This window comes from Syzygium oleosum, unplaced genomic scaffold (genome assembly GCF_021117445.2).
Source record: "Syzygium oleosum isolate NSW1041296 unplaced genomic scaffold, Sole_v2.1 Sole_v2.02, whole genome shotgun sequence".
Lineage (NCBI taxonomy): Eukaryota > Viridiplantae > Streptophyta > Magnoliopsida > Myrtales > Myrtaceae > Syzygium > Syzygium oleosum.
The window spans coordinates 21,223,680-21,240,210 of NW_026607486.1; the positions used below are offsets into that span (position 1 = coordinate 21,223,680).

The 16,531-nt window shown below is 40.3% G+C and overlaps 3 protein-coding genes across 5 annotated transcripts; all 3 read right to left on the reverse strand.

Annotated features, from left to right (window-relative positions):
• Positions 1–369: 369 nt before the first annotated feature.
• Positions 370–5,912, reverse strand: LOC115673324 (peroxisomal nicotinamide adenine dinucleotide carrier). Of its 2 annotated transcripts, XM_056308259.1 has the most exons (11): positions 5,725–5,912; positions 5,528–5,605; positions 5,210–5,284; positions 3,724–3,854; positions 3,465–3,519; positions 2,859–2,960; positions 1,993–2,061; positions 1,823–1,924; positions 1,633–1,701; positions 1,024–1,078; positions 370–806 (listed from the first exon to the last, which is right to left on the reverse strand). In XM_056308259.1, the coding sequence occupies exons 1-11, from the start codon at positions 5,803–5,805 to the stop codon at positions 613–615; spliced, it is 1,011 nt and encodes a 336-aa protein (XP_056164234.1). In that variant the 5' UTR covers positions 5,806–5,912; the 3' UTR covers positions 370–612. The 2 variants fall into 2 exon arrangements, with proteins under 2 accessions (XP_056164234.1, XP_056164236.1); XM_056308261.1 differs by lacking the exons at positions 5,210–5,284; positions 5,528–5,605; positions 5,725–5,912 and adding an exon at positions 4,740–4,837 and having other exon boundaries at positions 3,724–3,822.
• Positions 5,913–7,864: 1,952 nt separating this feature from the next.
• Positions 7,865–12,246, reverse strand: LOC115673333 (26S proteasome non-ATPase regulatory subunit 7 homolog A). 2 transcript variants are annotated; one of them, XR_008815810.1, is made up of 11 exons: positions 11,926–12,246; positions 11,052–11,144; positions 10,882–10,963; positions 10,300–10,396; positions 10,073–10,148; positions 9,890–9,948; positions 9,600–9,722; positions 8,924–8,981; positions 8,749–8,834; positions 8,504–8,637; positions 7,865–8,297 (listed from the first exon to the last, which is right to left on the reverse strand). XR_008815810.1 is itself a non-coding variant. In XM_030595475.2 (10 exons), the coding sequence occupies exons 1-10, from the start codon at positions 12,110–12,112 to the stop codon at positions 8,226–8,228; spliced, it is 933 nt and encodes a 310-aa protein (XP_030451335.1). In that variant the 5' UTR covers positions 12,113–12,246; the 3' UTR covers positions 7,865–8,225. The 2 variants fall into 2 exon arrangements, 1 of the variants encoding a protein (XP_030451335.1); XM_030595475.2 differs by lacking the exon at positions 8,504–8,637.
• A 2,772-nt stretch (positions 12,247–15,018) lies between these two features.
• LOC115673079 (WUSCHEL-related homeobox 5-like) lies at positions 15,019–16,404 on the reverse strand. Its single transcript, XM_030595133.2, has 2 exons — positions 15,763–16,404; positions 15,019–15,402 (listed from the first exon to the last, which is right to left on the reverse strand). Exons 1-2 carry the CDS (start codon positions 16,109–16,111, stop codon positions 15,209–15,211), a joined length of 543 nt encoding a protein of 180 aa, XP_030450993.1. The 5' UTR covers positions 16,112–16,404; the 3' UTR covers positions 15,019–15,208.
• Between the last annotated feature and the right edge of the window lie 127 nt (positions 16,405–16,531).

Sequence of the window (16,531 nt, forward strand, 5' to 3'; positions counted from 1 at the left end):
TTACAATAATAATAACTTTTATCCATTGACTATTTATTTCAAATGATACAAAAAATCATTTTAAAAAAAATATTTTTTAAATTATTTATTTTCCTCGCAACAAACACAGTCAGAATATTCAGATTTTGTTCCCTTCACTTGTCTTCCTTTTTCAAGTTTATCACATGCACTTCAAATTTCTAATTGGCACGTTCCCAATCACGAACGAGGAGGGGTGGAGCGTCCTTCCCAGTAAGAAAAAACATGCAGTCCACCACGGGCTACGTCACCGGGAAGACACCCCCGAACATCAACACGTTCGTACGTGAATGAAAACCGAGAAAAAAAAGAAGAGGAAAAGAAGAGAACGGAAAGTCTGACCAGCCATACTGAGAAAACAAAGGGGAATCGTACATAATTTCCACAATCGGATTGTCCACAGAAGGAATCAATTGTTAGCATCTTGCAAGATACAGATAATAAGACTGCTTTGACACTGGATTATTTTCACATTCCCCCTCCTACTCGTGTGTAATTGATAACTTACCTAAATGAATCGCGGAATGAGCAATGCTGCAACAAAGGGAGAGAGAGAGAGAGAGAGAGAGAGCGAGCGAGCGAGAGAGACACTCGTCATGGAGGTTTTGACCTCAAGGCATCAACAACATCTCCAGCTAGCAGGAACCGAGCACCCCTCACAAGTTCTTCCTTGACCATGAACAACACAGCTGCAGCAAGCACGCTCTGAACAATTTTAGTACTCATTCCTTTGTAAAACCCATAAAGGCCTTCATAGCGTATCATCTTCAAGATGGCATCTGATGTGCCTGTTTTGAAGAAATGAAAAAGTGTGGCATCAGTACACATGGCATGTCACGGAAGGGGAGAAAACAAGAGTGACGGGCATGATAGGATTGAATGATTAAAATCCTTGAGACAAATCATAAAATGCATTACAATATCTGGATCACGCAGATGCACTGACTCGCAATCCCATTAAAGAAAGGAATTTTATAAGAAATATCAGCAAAACACAATAATAACCTTTATAATGATGCCTTCTGTCTCCAGTAGTGGCCTGTTTAGCTTGAAGCCTCGCCTGCAAAGACAAGGGAAATCTATAAGGAAATGAAACAGATAGAGATTTCAAGCTTTTATCCCATCATATTTTGAAGAAATTAACACAGGGTAGTCGAAATTGATTTTGCAGTGTATAAACTTTATCAGCATGCTTATCGCTAAAGAGAAAACAAAAAAAGAAGACAAGCTTTCCTAAGTTTCACTTCTCCTTTGATCTTCAAGCAGCCTTCCTTTCATAATTATTAAATTTCTGTCTGTTAGTCATATTTTCCTGTACCCAAAATCAAAATCTTCCTCCAGTGTATAAAAGCCAGCCAGTCATTTTCAATATGGCTATTCTTTTTCAGCCTTGATCTACATTCCACGTATCTTAAAGACAGCATGGAAACATCAATACTTACTCGTGGTTAAAAAGAAAAGCAGACACATAAATACTTAAATTGCTTAGCCAATGAAAAAGTAGCAAACTCAAATCATGTCTGGAAACATAAAATGTTTCATGAGCTAACAATAAACTGCTTGAAACTTCAGATGCACATTCATTCAGTCCTTTTATAAGCCGACGTAACTAACCTTGACAACTAGAAGAGGATATGTCACAACAGTGGCACCAAGTTTAGCCAAGGCTCCCAGGAGGAAGATCTGGCAAGATGAAATTTTTATTCATTAGGGCTGAGAGAGTGCTTGAAGAAATAAGGTAATACAAAGAAACACAGCTCTTTTATGAGTCACTGTGTTGCTAGAAAGTTGAGATCAAAGTCACCTCCAGAGCAGTTGGAGCACTCTTGCCCTTCAACGCACGTCTCTTGTTTAACTTCTTTAACATAGTTTCGTACAGCATGAACTGAATGGAAGGATTACTTACCTGTATATATCAGAGGGAAAAAATCAATATTACCACCTTTACAAATACAAAAGCCATCTCTCACATACCATTATCAATGTAGGGAATACACCTTTCCAGAAACCCCAAAATCCAGCTTCACCGTACACTTCTTGAATCTGTTCAATGTTAACAAGCAGAAGAAGACGAGTAAGCAGAAGAGAAACTATAGCATAAATCTCCCATCATCAGATAAGGACAGATTCAAATACAGACAGGGTGACATCACCAATTCAATTTCTAGATAAATGAATTCACAAATTTGACAGTAATTCTCTTGGTTGTAAAGTTTCATATGAAATATATGATCATCTTTTGGCAAGATACAACCCAATGGAGGAGAGAGTCCAACATGAGAATGCTGCTGTGCATTAGGTTGCTCTATACACAGTCAAATTATTGAATATATAAACATTTTATACGCATGCAAGGGCACAAGCACACACTACAAAGACCACATTTTCACAGGAAGAGATATTTAGCTGCTTCAAGAGTAGACATTCCATTTTATCCGACCAAATCACTGCATGCCAAGTGTTGAAACAAGGAAATTCATAACCCTTGGTGCATGGTGATTGGCTTGGTAGATAGGATCATCGTGCTCCTGCAAGCTAAAATTTTCTCACACACAGTCCTGTTCCAACTAACACCAATAGCCGTATTCTAGGATTTGATGACAGCAAATTGCCATTTTCCCACAAGGCAACTGTAGAACTTTAACCCCAGTGATGATTTTGGCATTTAATACATGCTCTAAAGATAGAGAAAGCATATGAGCTACTACAGTTTTTTTTTTGGTAAGGTAACATATGAGCTACTATAGTTCGTACACAGAGAAGTTGAAAGGGGAGAGACAGAGAGTGGTACTCATTTTAAGTGACAGATTCTTCTTAGGCCAAAAAGGAGAAGAACCTACCACATGGCCAGTTCCATAAGGAGGAGGCTCTACAGCAGCAAGAATCGCATCATCAGGAGCAACCGTATCCAATTCAGACTTCTTTGAGATTTTCGTGTGAGTCTGCAGGTCCACACAAAGTTTTTTGAAAAAAGGACTGCAAAGCAGCACAAGTCTGTACTCACATGCACAATACAAGCTACATTTACTTCTATTAGTTCAAAGTTCTGAACCACATGACATTAGAAGATAGTACCTCAGACAATCCCTATCCCTGAAAAAAAAGAAAAAAAAAGAGCACTCTCTTGTTGGAATATCCAGCAGCACAATGTAACGGTCCCCAGAATCATTACAAAAATGAGACAAACCAAATGGCTTCATCGCCAAGCACATTTCCCATCAAATGGAAAAAGGATTTTCCAATTAAAAGGCATGTAAGACACGATTTCACAGGAAATTGAGATGAAAAGGATGGTAACTTGGATAGGCATTATGTTATGAAAATTGAAAACTTGACCCAAACATTTTGTGTTTGAGCACGATAGGCATTATGTTATGAAAACTTGATCCAAACATATTGCGTTTGAGCACGAAGGAGCCTTGAGCCAATCTGGACAAACCACTCACCTGCATTCGGGTTACAACTACCCATATGGGGTTTGTTAGCAGGACATTTATGCACCTGCAAAGAGGAGCCGACCAGTTAATTATAAATAATAGCAGCCAAAGTATCAAACAAGCACCCACTACCATACATGTATTCTCGCAACTGGATCATGATTTCCAGAAAAGAAAACAGGGAAAGTTAAAATGACGATGTGGTAAATATACGGCATTCACCCTGAATGTGCTTTGTAGAGGTAATAGATAATACTTGGTAAATTACCCAGATAAAGCTGCCACCATGAGTGATGAGAACATTCCAACTGTTCCATCACCCATCCCTTTCTTCCTTCGTTCAAGTGCAGCAACTTCTGCTTTCTTCCTGAATATTTGATAGAAATAATAGTAAACACCCTGTAGCATGAAAGTTGCAGGTACATAAGAGATCAAAAAACTTTACAAAAGAAAAGAGTTTCACATGCAATAGATTTTCTAAAAGGCCTGTGTAAGATTTTCCCCAAATTAATAAGTCTCCGAGTACAGTTTTGGAAGGGGGGGTGGGGGGGGCTGGGGGGGAGAGAAATCAACTAGTTAAGCTTTTGTTTTAATAAAACAGTAGCAAATATAACAGTTAAGCTCGTCGATGATTTGAAAAAATGATAGTCATGAGTATTGATGTATTTACTGTCCTACAAACTATGAGGGCATATCTCATTATATGACTGTATTTAACTGTCATAAACTTCCGAAAAATGATGGCAGCAAAGAGGGAGAACCTATAAGTTTGCAACTGAAGTTGCTGTATGCAAATACTTAGCAACACAGCTGGTATTTCTTCGATCACATTCTTCGCAGGAGTTGTCTTAAACTTAAAAGAGACGAACTCTAGAAGCCCAGCTACTGCCTATATGCTACCATATTCTTTCCTTGTTTGTTTTTTTAAAATAAAAAAAGAACCCAGTTAACTCAGCTCGAGGCGTCTTGCTAATCTAATCCAACAAGATGAGCAGGCAGCAGATGTTTGAGACATCCACATCTATCCTATTTTACAGTAAAACAAAATATAACTTGGTGGATTTTCTTCATCTTCTTGTTTAATTTTTGCTTTTTCGATTTCCCACTTAAACAGGGTTGATCCTATCTCATACAGAGGAACCTGAAAGCTTGAGGAATTGCCTGTGACAGGCCTACCCAGTTTGCAAAGTACTGATCCAATGAACTTGACCTTGGCACAAACACAGAGGCTTATTGCTTAAACAGGGAAGACTGTCCTTGATTATTAAGACCAATGACACTTACCACCAGATCTCTATGAAGTAAGCGAAGAGTCTACAGAAAATGAATGAAGCAATGGCGCAAACTTCACTTTCATGAGACCACATAGCAAGAGCATTTCAGCAGGCCCAGCACACTTTAGATAGATGCGCCAGCGAATAGCAGCAATGAAAGTCGTGCTACAAACATCTAGGCATAATGCCAAATATTCAGCATTTTCATCACGAGACATCAAAAGCACATTCAAATTTTTACTGCACTAATTCCACTCGGGTTAAGTCTAAGATCCCACATTCTCCCCTTTTCTTCAGTGCACGTGAAACAACAGAAAACCCGTCAGAAATCATACCCACCCATCCTAATTCTCCTGTCAAAACAATGCGCAAAACTCCAGGTCCCTCACGAAGATGTAAAGATACGAGGAGAAGGGAAAGTCGAACAAAGGCGCGAGCGGCTCGTGTTCGACGCCACGGAACAATACCGCGGTAGCTCACCTGAGATGCAGCGGTGCCCACGAGCGACGGCGCTAAGCCTCCATACAACCGTTCCCATCCCTCTTGCTTGATCACCTAAACGGCAAGCGAGCGCAACAAAATCAGCTCAAATGGCACATGGACACGCAACGGAGACCAAAGACCTCCGCTCACGAATCGTTCCGACCAAACGGTTAAAAAACTCCGGTTGACTTCAACTACCGAGCGCGCGTTGACCCGGATCAACACCCCCAAATTCATAGTTTCCCCCACCAGGGAAACGAGCGGGAGACGAAAGCAGGCAAGGCAAGGCAAAGCAAAGCAAAGCGAAGCGCGCACCTGATACATTTGCTCGACGGTCCCGAGCTTCCGCCTCTCCTTCTTCAGATCGCGCTCCGTCTGCTGACGCGTGTTCACCTGGAGACGATCCGGAAACGAGATTTTATTTTTTTTCCTTTTTTAGCAGGAGCACGCGAGGCTCGGAAACGATCGGAGAAAAAACGAAATCGACAGGGGGGGATCGCATGTGATTTTACGGTCTGGAGAGGGTAGGTGATGAGCTGCGCGATAATGCCCCCGCCGGCTCCCGCGAGGCCGTTGATCAGAGCGTCCGACATGGCGGCGGCGGCTGCGGCTGCGGCGGCGGCGGCGGCTGCGGCTGCGGCTGCTCCTCCTCCTCCTCCTTTTTCCCGGGAAAATGATCGGTGGGGGGGGCCTCTCCTTTTTTTTTCTCGGGAAAATGAAGGCAAACGTGTTTTCCGTCTAGAGAGAGAGAGAGAGAGAGAGAGAGAAAAGCGGACTAAGACTATCTGTCAGTTTGGACGTAGCGGAACAAAACGACGCGTCATGTTGTTGGCGCGATGGCGATGGGTATCAGAAGGGGCCACGCCATCCCCGCCCTTGTCCTTTTTCGGGGTTCCGGTGTTTGTTCCGTTCAAGGAAGCGGGATGGGCTCCTCCCAGAAATGACGGATCTGCCCCCCGGATTTGGAATATCCCCCTTTTCTTCTCCTTTTTTTTCTTTTGGGGGGCGTGGGGGGTTTCGAGGAAAAATGAGGAATTTTTGGTGGGAATTAAAGAATTCTTTTAATTAGCGGTGGTTGGTCAAAGGTCAAACCTCCGTTGCTGTTGCTGTCGTTGTTGTCGTCTTCTCAAAGATGGAAACGATGCTTCTTTGGCAACGGGATCTCCTCCATATGACCGTAGTGTAATGAACCATATGAAGGCCTTTTGTCTTTGCCGCCACTCGGAGGCAGTGACTCCTTAGAAACACTTTGTGCGCTCTTGATTGATGCGCGTGAGCTCGATTCATATGGCGCCGTTGGATTGGATGAGTTTCGCGTAAGATTTACTTCGTATCCGATTGAGCTTCTAATTATCTGGAGCATTCGAGAATTCTTTCTAACGTGGAGGGTGTAATATCGTCCTTAGACTTTTAATTCATTCAATGTGATCCTTGAAATATTCCTAAATGTATGATCGAGTCTGTAAACTTCCAATTCCTTCAATCTGGTCCTTCGACTTTACATGGAAAAAAAACCGAGAGTTTTTGTAATTACACTAAACTCCGGATTTTAATTATCTTTTAATCTCAATCCATTTCATAAATCCACAAAAAAAAATATGGCCATCTTTTTTATTACTTTTTTGACCTTTTAGATTAAGTACAATTTAGCTTATGATCTCTATAATATTAAAACAAAATATGATTAGAGTTGTGTCTAGTTGATATTCTTGCTACAACAGTAATCTTTACAAGGACTAAAAAGATAACATTATATTCTTGATTTAGAGAACAAAAGCTACAAAAGCATTTTAGCCTCTTCATATAATGTGCAGATAATCACCGAAGGTTCTCAGCTCATTACGTATTGACAAAAGGCCTAATTCCAAAAAAATGCACAAATTTTAGGTCAAGTGACAATTTTGGCCCGAACTTTTTTTTGTCCCATAAAAAAACACAAACTTTAGATCGAGTGACAATTATAACTCCGACTTTTTTTTGTCTCGTAAAAAAGCACAAACTTTAACTTAAATCTCAAATCTAGCCCCCATTGAGTTGGAACCATTGATTATCCAACTTGACTATTCTACCTCTGTAATAAATCCACGTGACTTTCAGACTATATTTAAAGCACTATTCATTATCTTATTTTTCTGAGCCATGGTTTGAAAAATAATAGTGAAACTGTTCTTCTCCTTTACTTAACCGGCAAATAAAAAATATCTCCAAATTGAATCTCTCATGCCAGATTTCGTCGTTTTGTCGTAATATGAAGCTGTAAACCACCGCCCATCAACAGACGTCATGGACGAGATCCGCCAAGGTTACCACCATAACCTTTTTTCTTAAACAAGAGTGACTTCAGACAAAAAGTCAACGAGGGGCCAAATTTGGGATAAGAGTAAAAGTTAATGGTTTTTTATAAGATAAAAAAAGTTAAGGGCAAAATTGTCACTTGACCTAATGTTGGTGATGTTTTATGAGACAAAACAAAGTTCGGGTTATAATTGTCACTTAACCTAAAATTTATGCTTTTTTTTTTTTGTTAACCCATTGGCAAAATGGTTAGTGGACATCATCATGACCCGAGTAAATCTGGACATATCTAAAGCGGGAAATTTTAAGGTGGGAGTGTAACTGGGTCGCGTTCGATTTGATTTTAACACTGAGATGTCTCAGGCAAAAACCGCTTAACAAGGTTTAACTTGCACCTCCATCAATGATCTCATTACATTCAATTAAACGTCTCCGGAAAACGCGAGCAACAGAAGAAGATGATCAAGGACACTTGACGGTCACCTGGGTTGTTTTGAACTTTGGCACTTGCAGAGTTGTTATCGTTAGTCCACTAAAATGTCACAGGGCATCGCAAAATAATCAAATGACAATTTTTTCAGGACAGTATCTAATTACTTCGTCTCCCGTTCATCCGGTTCTTATCCATCTCAAGAATAGGAGAACAAAACACGCACGGCGCACAGTTCATCGTCCAGAGAAAACTCGCAGTGTTTCTGAGGTTAATTCATCCCTCCATCTAGCTTCCAGATGCAGCAGGTACCGCGACAGGTTTTGAGTCTTCTGCCTTCTCGTGTTCTTTGTTGAGAATCTAAGAACAGGAATAATTAAATATCATCAAAGTGTCCTAGACTGAGGGTATAAATAAACATGATTATCCCATGTAACAAGCAAACTCAAATGCAACTTGTAGAGGAGCTTAGTCAGGTCCACAAATAAGGCACACACAGAATTAAATTAACTGATGTTTAGTAGGACTGCAAAACTGGCCAAGAAAAGTAGGAGAATAAAAGCAACCTCTCAGTACTTGATAATAAGGCAACTGGTCAGGAACTCATCTATATTAAAAGGAAGGGTTAACGTGGGCTTTTCAGCTAAAAGCCTATAACTAATGTTGGTAGGAGAAGACTGGTAGCATCATTACTAGAAGACTGCATAGTCATCCAAACACCGGAAGGAGAATAAGTGCAAATTGGCCATATGACATAAGGAAAAATGGTAGTTCAAAAATATAATTCTCCAAATGAAGGTAGCTGGCATACCTTATTGTTGATCAAATTATGGAGTGCAATCACACTTCGGATGAGGGAAGAGAGATATATAACTAGCATCATATCATTCGTTTTAACTGCAAAAAGAAAATTACCTAGTAAGGATAAAGTGGAAGAGAATAAGCTTAGTAGGAAAAATTAAAAACCCAAGATTTACTTCCATTACCTGCAAAAGCCTTGATTAACTCATTGACATTCAGATTCGGAAGGAGGTTAAAGACATCCTAGAGGATCCACAGAAAAAAAAGGTGTGAGGGCCAAAAATTATGACATTTGACATTCTATAATCAGTTTGCAATCTATAATTTCTAATAAAACCTTTTTAAAGGCCAAGAGAGGACAATCCGACAAAAGCAAAATGGATTGACCAACAACATAACTGTAAGCAGTCAACTAGTTAAATAATCCCAATTAAATGACAAGTTGCCTATCAATTCTGATAATGAATAAGCACAGAACTGAGAATTTTCCGAGGCAGGCCAATAGCCCATCAACCCAACTGCCAATAAAAACAATACTGCTCTCTTTTATTTCCATCTGAAACTATAAGCTTTAAATGAACAAGAAGGACATGGATGCAAAATGAGAACATGCTAGAAAGCTTGCAGCTCTTAATATAGAAATTTTTGTGGGTCGGCAATATTAACTGCCGATACAGCAGAAGCAGAAACGCAGAATCTATTTCACCTCCACTGGAACAAATTCATTTCCCACAAATGGAGTTATTCTTAAGCTATCATCTGTATTAGTTCTTTATTCATCTATTTACATATATGTCAGCATGCATCTTGCAGAAGAGAAATATCCACACACTCTTCATAGATGAGATGACAATAATGAACCTGCAGATGATACAGGATCTCATGATTTAATGGAAGCTTTCCATCGACGACGAGGTCAAGATAGCTTCTTATCTCCTTAAGTCGAGCATCCAATCCCTTCAAGGCTGTGAGCTTTCCAGTGACCTGTACAGGATAAAGAACTCTCTAGTTAAGGAGAACCAGCAACCAAATTGAATCCCTGTACCTTCATTCTACAATTGAAACCCGTCTACATATTATCCAAAAAGTGTTGGGAACTGTATCAAAATAAGAAGAAAAAGACCAAAAAAAAAAGTGTCAGGACATGTTACCTCTGTGGCAAGGGTGCTAATGGTTGTATCCTTTACATCACGTAGCAAGTGCTCCACACCTGTGAATCAGTGAGTCATTGATGCAGTTCACGGTACAGTATGTGACTAGAGCGACGTCTAGGACAAGGATTAACGATGATAATACTAATTCAAGACAGGAACCTTCCCATCTCAAAAACATACCTATTTCCTCAACCTCATGGGCAGCAATTTCTGAAGGAACGTGCACAAACACCTTCTGGCTTTTCTGAGTTGCATTCTGAAAAAAAAAAAAAAAAAAAGAGGCCAAAAAAAGAGCTTAACCCTATAAAATTAAAAGGAAACGGGTCTTGTTATGCCATTAGGAAAGCACACTGAACATAACTTATGACAACAAAAGGCAGCTACAGTGGGAAACTATTTACTCTTACCTCTTTGACTTCTTCAACAGCATAGTATGCCTTTGTTGGTATTCCAAGTTCCTTAGGTTGAACATCAATTATAACCAGCACAGGATTCGGGACATAGCTGAACACAAGATGTAAAACTTGATTAGTAGCAGATGTAGTTGGAGTGATCAACCTCGTGAAATAGAACTACAAACAGATTAGTTTGACTCGATATAAAAGATGCTAGAAGTAACAAGAAAAAGGAGTTTTTGATAAACTTCATCCAAAGAGTACCAGTTACACTCATTCCATTGTTCTATCAAATGCAAACTTTTACCCATGTTCTACCCAAAAGGTAAGTGATCTTCCCTCGTGAAATTTTACAATAAGATTGGGTAGGCCTCTCCCACTACATAACCCAACTGAAACCACTAGGACGGTACAGAATTCAACAACGATGTGCCTCATAATGATAAGAAAAGAAGATAAATGCGATAGAACGTGTGTAACTATCTTCCTTATGACGAACCATCCACCTAAATCGTATATAAAATATAAAACTAGACAACTAAGTCCCTACTGCAGTGATTCAATCTCATGCACAAAACAAGCAGAAAGTCTTACTCATCAAACAATGCGTGGACATTAAGGTCATTTTCTCGCAACTTGGGACCGGTGCTATACCATCCAACAACATGCTCCTTCGCTGAAAAATAATACACAGAACAGGTTACTAGACGATTATCACTTCAAATAGTTGCTGACAGAAAAAAGGGTGACTGCCATATAAGTACCATTTATTCTCTTGAACATGGAAAACATGGCTTCATGGTAGTTGTGATCAAGAAACCAGATGCTTGGATCCTTGTCATCTTCCTCGAAAGGTACTGAAGAACAGAGAAAAAGATAAAACTTATAAACAGTGATCTTCATATGAATCGCATGTCGAGCAGACGGAAGATAAGGTTGTAATATCCACATCACCACCAAACTAAGACAAATGCTAGCTAATAGATTCAAGCGAGCAACAGCGGAATCAATTTTAGAGGAGCACCAGACAATACCATTTCTGCGACGGGTCCCCTCATTAAACAGTAGAAATTCCATCACTCAACACCTGACATCTTTTCTTTTAGTCTTATCGTCACTTTCAGGAACCACCACTGGATAGTTAAAGATACCAGATGGTCCACTTGATGCTCTACATCAAACTCGGCAAACTAATTTATCCTACGAAAACGAAGGTAAACATGTTTGAAGCTTGTTCCAACACAAAGCAACTATCTTCGCAAGCAAAATGCCGGCAACTAACAAAATCGAAGGCTTTAACTGAACTTTTGGACTCTAAAACCAAACTAATCGCTTTACCTTAGCAATTCAACTTAGTGATCAAAACTTAAAGCCAAGTCCCAGAATATCGAGCTACACGCAGAGCAGCAAATTCTCGGAATTTGCTCAATCAAAATTCTACACCTCATTCTTCAAACAGAACCCATTACACTCCCGCCAATTCCCAAGACCCAAATCACGCCATATCAATCACAATCGCGAGGAAACTAACTCTCGCTAAGAATTCCCAAAGCACCCAGATCTAAATCCCGACGGGGCGAAAGCAAGAAGTCTACAACCGAAATCAGGGAAAGCCGGGAAGGAACATTAGCACGAGACCTGCGTAGCTGTTGGTGACGTCGACGGTGCCTTTGAAGGCGGTGCCGAGCAGCACCCCGACGACGCGCCTGCGGGTGTCCTTGGCGACCCGGTTGTAGTTGTCGACGATGCTGAGAAGGACCAGAGGGTGGACTATCACCTTCTCTACCGGCCTCGCCGATATCTGCTGCGTCTTTATCACGTCCATCGCTCGCCCCCGGAGCGCGATCGCCGGAGCCGGAGTTCCTCGAGATGGTTCCCGGCGCGCTTGCTTCTTCCTCGTGCAGGTGCGTCGGTGCAGGGCGTTTGCTTGCGAAGGAGAAAAGGTACGAGGAGGAAGAAGAGAAGCAAACGAAGGCAAAGTTTTAAACAAGGCTCGGCTCGCTTGAGCTCTGCGATTTGAGTGTAATCGGTCTTGGGCTTATTACGTGGGCCTTGTAGGCCCATTAAAATTGCCGGAAATAGATCTCGCCGTTTGGGCTTTGAACTTGGGCCAGATTGGACTTTGGTTTTTCTTTTCATCGATGTGTGTTTTCTTGAAGCTCATAAAAAGGACAAAGAAAGTTTCATTATCGACGACAAAATATGTTTAAACATTTCCGTGCAAGATGAAAAGATTTTTCCTTCATTCATTTATGTAAATCATTCTTAAGAAATTTTTTTCTAAATCATTCATTTTCCGCGAAACAAATGTATAGAATTTTGTGGAACAATTATTTTAAAATTTTAAAATATTTGATGAAAACGTGGTTTAATGTTTAAATATAAATATTATGATATTCACACCCCCCCTTCTCAATCCACATATTTAGATTGGATTGGTAAATAAAAGTAAAGATTTGAACATGAGACCTCGTCCTTCGATATTATGTGAGATTTTATGAAATATTCTAAAAACTTAAACTGATCAATAAAGGCATACTTCGATAGTCAAATATTCTAATATTATCCGCGATGGACGAGTTTTGGATTTATACAGATTTATCCCCATTGAATTATTTTGATTTGTATGGACCATATTCAAAATGCAACCCGCTGTTTTGAGCAATTTTTCTTTTAAAATGATCCAAATTACATTCCGTGAATTTTTGTTGAGGAAAAAAATTTACATTATAACTTTAGCAGATTTTCTCGTTTGCTCTGTTTTTTTTCTTGAGCGTATACCGTATAGGAATACGTCGCTCTTATATGATAAGATCACGTGGGAGTCAAACCTGAGATGCTACACTTTTTTGAGGCGCAAAATCCAACTATTTATCAAAAACTCTCACTCATAAAAGTATCATATAAAAACTTCAGAGAAATTACCAAAAAAATCATAAATTTTTTATACTTATGTCAATTCAGTCATAATCCATTCAATTTGATCAATTTAATTCTAAACTTTTTGACTATTTATCAATTCAATCCTCAAAAAACCTTTTGACAATTTGCCAATTCAATCATTCCTGCATATTTTGGCCGAAAATCGCTGACATGTCAGTCTAGTCAGCATTGACCATCCTATGTGGCACGGCCGATACTGACGTTGATAATTTTTTTTTGCAAAATTTTAAGATTTTTCTATATTTTTAAAATATTTTTCCCTTTTTTTTTTTCCAACGTTGGGTAGGCGAGATCACCAGCCGACGCTCGCTGGCCATGGGCAAGGGCCTCCACGGCCGGCAAGGATCGCAACCCTCACCTAGCCCTCACTAGCTGCGACCATCGCCCAAATTTGGCGAGGGTCGGGGAGGGTGGCCTTCACCTAGGGGAGGCCAGCTTTCGCCTAGGGTCGATGAGGGTCACGATGCCTTTTCCCAGACCAGGCGAGGGTCCGCCGGGCTAACTCAACTTTGGAAAAAAAAAAAAATAATAATAATAATAATTAAAAATTTCAGAAAAAATTATAAAAATTATCGATGTCAATGTAGGCAATACCACGTAGGACAATCGGAACTGACTAGATTGTCATGTCAGCGATTTCCGATCAAAATTGATCAAAAAAACTAAATTGAAAAATCGTCAAAAAGTTTAGAACTAAATTAACAAATTGTTATAATGTTTAGAACTAAATTGGTAAATTATCAAAAGGTTTAGGGCTAAATTGGTTAAATTGAAAGGTTTAAAATTGAATTGGTACAAGTGCAATGGATTAATGACCTTTTTTGATAATTTTTCCCAAAAAACCTCTGATTTTCTCTTTTTATTTAGTGGAATTTTATTTTTTTTTGGTCAAGATTTTTCTTTAGTTGATTAAACACTTGCCTTCACGAGGGATTGGCGCGGTTATGGGGTGCAATCATGGTGGAGACAGCTGTACAATTATTCAAAATCGACCGCACATTCTCAAACTATCTATACGGAAAGTTGGATTATAGATATGAATTTATGACGTGCTGCACCCGTTTTCCACATAAAGTTCCATTGGACAGTGCGTGCAGCGACTTTTTCGTCCGACATTTCGGATTCCTTACACACATACCTCGTACTCAACATTGACCCGATCTGTCTTCGCCTTCACAACCTCGCAAGGCATCAAACTTGCGATTCTTAATCTATAAGTGAATTGGTACGATGAGAATGAGATCTTCAGTATCGGCGTGAAACCTTCCTCACTTCCGTCGCATGCTTGATCACCGGTCACACGAAGAATACCACGTGAAACCCCGCTTCGATGCTATTACACGACACAGCACGGTGTCGTCGTGGTCGGTCTAATTAGTTCCGCTTCATATTATTTTCCATAGCCCGTGCTTCTCTCCTCTGGTTCTGTCAAGTAAAGTTCGATTCCGAGGTCTAAAATCAACAGAGAAAAAATTGTATATTACGGTCAGAACACACTGCCAAAGAAGGCTGACCACGTTCAAAGCCATGTCGTCTTCTGTTTTGGGCTCAAGGACGTGTCGATGCATGAAATTCAAAACTTGGAAGACTGTCTTTTTATAATGGTAAAAGTTGTATCTCCGTCGTGCACTCCGAGAAGACACAATTTCTCGATGAGAGGAGGTGAATCCCAATTTCCAAAGCCTCCCGAAGAGCCCAAAAAAAAACACAATAAAGATTACAGTAGTCCAACAGAGTTAAGCACAGAGAGATAAGAACAACGTTAGAAACGAGCATGCAGAGGAGAACGTCGAAAACCATCGTTTATACTCAAACCCCAGAAAGATCATCACCACACAATTGGTCTTTCCTACTAGAGCACTGCGCAACATGCGTTTCCTGGATCCACTTTCTTTTCCTTCTCTTAGTTCATGATAAACCCTAGCTAGGCCTCCCTAAAGATTACAATCTTTGGTTTCTTTTTCCTTTTCTTTGGTATCTAGAGGAAGCTTAATCTGAGATCTAGTGTTGGATGATCCATCGTTGTCCCGAAACCATGCGCGAAGTCTCGGCACTCGGTTGCACGCAACCTGAGCTTCTCCGGTTCTGCCAACTCGTCGAAGGACTTGAGAGGGAAAAGCTGAAGAGTTTCCATCACCCTTTCGGACTCCACCACATGATGCGGAATGAAATCTGAAATATCGAAAAAAAACAAAAACAAGAAGAAGAGATAAGTAAGGGTTGCAAGAGAAGATCCTCAATTTCCATGCACTAGAGCTTCAAATTTACGGTATCTTCACATGATGATAATATAATAACAGCAACAATGACTAAAGTTGATGATTGTGATGATGATGATGATGAATATCGAGCGATAAGTGGTATTTTCGGGGTGTGTTACTTTGTTTGTTGAGTAAGTAAACGATATTTCAGTTAGAACATTTCTTAGGAAGTTCTTGACAATATCACTACAATGGTGCTGAATAGAAACACGAAAGGTGGATAATGCTCGTGATTTTGGATGATGCTTAGAAGGTGGGTAAAAGTGAGTACGTTTGACAGAAGAAATCTTCTCCTCGCTACGGATGGCCTCCTTCATTTGATCGTCGACCGATACTTTTCGACGCTTTTGCCTTTCCCTAGCTTTGTGGTTCTGAAACCAATAAAACACGTTCTTACTCTCGATCTTGCCATAAAAGCTCAGCTGAGTGGAGATCTTCTGAATCTGGTCAGTGCTCGGAGTCCGAAGTCCGGACCTGAACAGGTCGGTCAGAACTTTAACCTGCTCGGCGGTTGGGTTCCACCGCCCGCACTTTGTACCCCCGCTGCCGCCGTTGCCACCGCCATGACCGCCGCGAACTCCGGCGGCTTTGATGTAAAACCCTGACATTCCTTCTTCCATCGTTTTCAGCCTCAAGGGAATGCTCTCTAGTGATGAAGTTTCTTAGACTGCGAGTCTCTGAACTCAAAAAGAGACTTGTGCTACGTGTGCACTATATAAAGCGGCAAACAGGAGCATTAAATTATATGTGTATTTGGTTCTTTGTAACTAAGCTTTTGTCCTTATCGAATTGGGGATTGAAGTACACCAGAATCAAGCCCTTATTTTATGCCAGTGTGCTTTGAATTTAGGGAACGCGAGAGCTTGAACTATATGAGGATTTTGATGGGCTCACCTTTATTTTCCCTGATTTTTTGTGCACTGGGTAGAGAGAGAGAGAGAGAGAGAGCGCTTATCTAAAGAGAGACGCGCAAAAGCTGCCACCATTCAACGTTTCGGTCTGCGAGCAGACAAGATGGAAGTTCTCCAACCCTTGAATAA